Consider the following 5,404-nt stretch of genomic DNA (forward strand, 5'->3'; position numbering starts at 1 on the left):
TGAGCATGCATGGATTTTTAACCGATGGTTGTGCCTACTAACGATCGTTTTTTCCCATCGGTTAGGAATCCATCGGTTAAATTTAAAGCAAGTTGGCTTTTTTTAACCGATGGTTAAATAACCTATGGGGCCCACACACGGTTTTGACCGATGAAAACGGTCCATCAGACTGTTGTCCTCTGGTTAACCTATCGTGTGTACGAGGCTTTAGTGGGCCCTGAGGACAGGGTTGATGACCATTGCCCTATTGTGTTTCCTAAAAAGGGATTTTCTCCTTTTTTGGGGGGTTTTGATGTTTGGCCCTGATCATTCATGCAACAACTTCACCACATGGAGAAATATATACTTTAGTTTGAGCTCAACCGTGAAGTAATCGAATGTCTGGTTTCACCCTTTCCTGTTTAGCTGTTATTTGTCACCCCTCTCCCCTAACTGGTGATACATTCTAGAAGCAACATACGGTAGCACTATGCTGCCTTTTGCCCCTAAGAGGCTCTGCCAGGGGACTCTCATCAGCTTCAAGCCTGCCCGCTTAAGTAGCTGTCACTCTCCTCCATTCTCCCATGGCCTTCTGACGCCTAAATGGTCACTGGTCACCGGCCTTCTGCACAATGCTGCCAAACAATTGAAGTGGGCACTTCTAGAAACTTGTGAGGGGGGAGACAGCACAACCACTCTAGTGTAGTAAGTTCCAAAAAGGTGATACTCACAGAAGTGTAGACACAGTCCCAAACACACGCAGCTGGATGGATGGATAGACTGCTATAAACACAGAGTCCGGATCGCTGTGCCACCAACTGTTGAACTGCTCGGACTGCCCGGCTAGCACGGTATGCCTCGATTTCCTCACTCCAAGAGTCAAAGGCCTCTTCCTCAGCTGGGTCTTTAAAGGGGTTGTAAAGCGCGCCCGCAAGCTAACCCCCTTTGAAGAGAGCTTCCCAAAACGGGGGGGTTAGCTCTTGCGGGGAGGAGCTGAGACAGCCGCAGAGGGACTCCCAGAAGACCAAGATCGGGGCCACTCTGTGCAAAACGAGCTGGACAGTGGAGGTAAGTATGACATGTTTGTTATTTAAAAAAAAAGAACCTTTACAACCCCTTTAATTCACTTTTGTGCGTATCCACTTTTTATCTATTTCAATTAAAACCTTTTTGGAACTTATATATATAATTCCAATGCGCTACTGTGAGTAGACCAAAGTGTGAAAATAGTGTAAATAATATATTAAATGAATAAATATATATATAGAATACCCGGGGCAGCTATATCTAAAAGTGTTCACATAACACAAAAAGTAATAAAAAAGTAAAAGAGTGATAAGCGCTCCAGGTATGTGCAAAATGCAACCAAAGTGTATACGTAAATGAATAAACCACTATCAAAAAGATAAAGTGACCAAGCTCAAAAAGTGCAGTACGTGCCGAAAAATGATTATAAAAAAGTATATAATCTGATGTGATACATAGAGAGGATGTCCTGTCCTCTAGAAGTCCATAAGCTCTGTAAAGCTAACACATAGATATATAAATAGTAATATACCGATAGACAAAGTGTATATAGGATGGTTTAAAGGTGAGTGAACAAGTATATAAAAGTGCAACAGTGGTGTTGATGGGACAGTCTATAGGTAGAGATGATGAGATGTATCCAAAGAAGATAGCTATGTAGAAGGTAGCAGTGTAACAATCCTCATTAGTCTTGTAGTGCCCTTACCATGAAGGTGCTATATGTGCGCATATAGGGATATCCCTCCGGGTCTGCGATCGTTCCTGTTCTGGGGACAGTCAGTGTATGTTGTTCCAGCAGTTGTGTTCAATTAAGCTCTCCTGGGCGTGTGTCTCCCGGAGGACATCGGGAGACACACGCCCAGGAGAGCTTAATTGAACACAACTGCTGGAACAACATACACTGACTGTCCCCAGAACAGGAACGATCGCAGACCCGGAGGGATATCCCTATATGCGCACATATAGCACCTTCATGGTAAGGGCACTACAAGACTAATGAGGATTGTTACACTGCTACCTTCTACATAGCTATCTTCTTTGGATACATCTCATCATCTCTACCTATAGACTGTCCCATCAACACCACTGTTGCACTTTTATATACTTGTTCACTCACCTTTAAACCATCCTATATACACTTTGTCTATCGGTATATTACTATTTATATATCTATGTGTTAGCTTTACAGAGCTTATGGACTTCTAGAGGACAGGACATCCTCTCTATGTATCACATCAGATTATATACTTTTTTATAATCATTTTTCGGCACGTACTGCACTTTTTGAGCTTGGTCACTTTATCTTTTTGATAGTGGTTTATTCATTTACGTATACACTTTGGTTGCATTTTGCACATACCTGGAGCGCTTATCACTCTTTTACTTTTTTATTACTTTTTGGAACTTACTACACTAGACTCTGACGTAAGGCATAATTTTTTAGCTTTAGGCCTGCAGTTACTTCTAGGTACTTGGCTTGATAGAATTGATACCATACATTCACAGAAGGCATTTAAAGCCTAATCTTCAGCAAAACGGTATCGGCGTTCAAAAGCAACATCGCTGTCATTTTTGCATGAGATCAGCCAAGAGCCTAGTAGCAGTCACTGCTCATATATAAGAACATTGTGTAGTTTGCCAGTGACTAGTGTAGGATCTGGCGAGAAGTTAGAGAGCAGCAGCTAGATGATGGGGGGGCAGGGTAGAGTTCTGATAGTTGTGTATGAGTACATGCACTGATGACATCTGTCACCATTTGTAAACTGTGATGGAATATGTCACCAGCTCTCGTGGGTTAGCTGCTTTAAGGTGACCGAGAGTCACAAGATCTGCTGTGCACTATGCCATAGGAGGTGAAAGGGAGGGCAATGCTATTGGTCCTTCTCACTTCCTGGATTTTTTTTTTATTGGACAATAACTATAGGATGTCTGCCTGAAATGACATGTGCATGTAATATGTTTAAGCTTTGACTTGTTTTGACAACATATTTATAATTATTCTCCATCTTCAGATGCCATAGATTGTTCCAAGTGTCCATGGGATATGTGGCCGAATACAGAAAAAGATCAATGTATTCCAAAACCCATTGAGTATCTTTCATACGGTGAGCCATTGGGAATAACTTTGATGGCTACAAGCCTTTCCTCTTCCATGATCCCAATTTCCATTTTTAAACTTTTCCTTCGTTACAAGACCACACCAATTGTCAGAGCCAATAATTACTCTGTGAGTTGTATTCTGTTATTGTCGCTTTCTCTCTGTTTTCTCTGTTCTTTGACTTTCATTGGTTATCCTGAGCCTGAGAAGTGCCTTCTGCGGCAGGCTGCCTTCGGTATGGCCTTTGCTCTCTGTGTCTCCTGTATCTTGGCCAAAACTATAATGGTAGTGTGTGCCTTTATGGCCACCAAACCAGGAAGCAACCTGAAGAGATGGACCAGTCCTTATGTGTCTTATATGGTCATTGTCACCGGTTCTCTTCTACAGTTTCTTATATGCAGTAGTTGGGTGGTGGCTGCTCCACCGTTCCCTCAAAATAACACAGAAACACAACCTGAAATCATTGTTGTTGAATGCCATGAGAACTCACCCACTGCCTTTTGGAGCATGCTGGGATATCTTGGCCTCTTGGCCTCCATTAGTTTTGTTGTTGCATTCTTGGCCAGAAGACTACCCGATAACTTCAACGAGGCCAAGTTTATCACCTTCAGCATGTTAGCCTTCTTAAGTGTTTGGATTTCCTACACCCCGGCCTCTCTCAGCTCGAAAGGAAAGTATACTGTAGCCATGGAAATCTTTGCAATCCAGTCATCAAGCTGGGCTCTCGTGGTCTGTATGTTTTTTCCTAAATGTTTCATCATCCTGTTTCGACCACAGATGAACTCCAAAGAACATCTCATGGGGAAAGACAGAGGCCAGAAATAGAATGTTGATAACAGTTCATGAAATCAATGGTTTACCTAAAACTAAAATATATCAAATGATCACTCTCTCTGGACATTTGTACAATTTTGTAGCTTCCGGTGAAATGTAAAAAATTCAATTTTCTATACAGTATTGCATGGCTGTATTATTGGGCATTGTTTGGTTCATGAATTGTGTTTCTGTGTGTTTTATTCACATAGTATTTAACATTTTATGTTTACAATACATTTTAATATCAACAAGACTACAGCTTGGATGATTTTTACACTCTGCTTTACACAATTAGATAATAGAAGTTGTACAGTGCTCCCCAGACAGAAAGTCACAACACCAAATCCCAAAATACATTGGCTAAGGTGTCAAAGATGTGACATTACTGTGCCAATACTCCTGGGGCCAGATTCACGTAGGAGGGCGTATCTTTGTGCGGGCGTAGCGTATCCTAGATACGCTACGCCGCCAAAACTTAGAGAGATGAGTACCGTATTCACAAAGAACTTGCGCCCTAAGTTACGGCGGCGTAGCGTAAATGGGCTAATTCAAACTAGGCTGGTAGGGGGCGTGTTGTATTGTAATGAATCGTGACCCCACGTAAATGACGCACCTAACGAACGGCAAAAATTCTATATTTTTTTACTTTATTGTCAATATTGTGTGATGATGGGGGGTCAGCATTACATGTGGTTATTACCTAAGGAAGTCTGCATGCAAATACAGCCTGCCTAAGAACACCCACTCCACTAAACTGACATCTGCACATTAAGGGATTTTAATATTTGCAGAAATCAACCCAAGAGCCAGCCTACTGCTTGCATGATGGCTGAGGGCTCTCGAGAGAAGTATCGGGGTAGCTTGCGAGCCATAAAAAGTAATCTCAAAAAAGTTATTACCTGGTCATGATCCAGGTTGTTGGAATTTACATACCCCAAAAGGCATAAAGCGGGATCTGGAATCAACGAAATGTCATATACAGAATTCAGCACATCTAACACTTCCCGCCAATACCAATATCATTGTGAACATCATTAGAACAGATGCATAAAGGAGCCAGGAGATTGAGCACATCTTGCACATTCTGAATTTTCTCTCCTGCCTATCCTGTGCAGCACCTCCAGATAAGCCTTATGCAGAATGAAAAGTTGGGGCACTCTATGAATTGGAGATATCAAAACCAGCTGTACATTCTGCATTATTTGGTCCCATATGTCCTCTAAAGCCACATCAAAATCTGTCTCCCGTCTTTGCCTACATGGTATAGGAAATCTAGAAAGCAGTTCAGATAACAATTAAATAGGGACAGGAGAAAAAGGGATGGTCAAAGTCAGGCCTTGGGTCTTCAAAAGGGTGTCTTAATTGTAGGTATAGAAAGAACTAGGGTTGTCCCGATACCACTTTTTTGAGACCAATTACAAGCACTCGCCGATACCGATTACCGATACTATTTTTAATGTCATGTGACAGTGGCAGTATTTTTTT

At 41.9% G+C, this 5,404-nt stretch overlaps 1 protein-coding gene across 1 annotated transcript; it reads left to right on the top strand.

The window, feature by feature from the left end:
- The first annotated feature begins 2,942 nt into the window (after nt 1-2,942).
- On the top strand, nt 2,943-4,234 carry LOC120933554 (vomeronasal type-2 receptor 26-like). Its single transcript, XM_040346811.1, has one exon. It carries the CDS (start codon nt 3,050-3,052, stop codon nt 3,926-3,928), a length of 879 nt encoding a protein of 292 aa, XP_040202745.1. The 5' UTR covers nt 2,943-3,049; the 3' UTR covers nt 3,929-4,234.
- Nucleotides 4,235-5,404: the final 1,170 nt, after the last annotated feature.

Source organism: Rana temporaria, chromosome 3 (genome assembly GCF_905171775.1).
Source record: "Rana temporaria chromosome 3, aRanTem1.1, whole genome shotgun sequence".
Classification (NCBI taxonomy): Eukaryota; Metazoa; Chordata; class Amphibia; order Anura; family Ranidae; genus Rana; species Rana temporaria.

Bases quoted from the DNA above. Each gene is read 5' to 3' on its own strand.
- LOC120933554 (XM_040346811.1), top strand. From the start codon at position 3,050: ATGTGGCCGAATACAGAAAAAGATCAATGTATTCCAAAACCCATTGAG.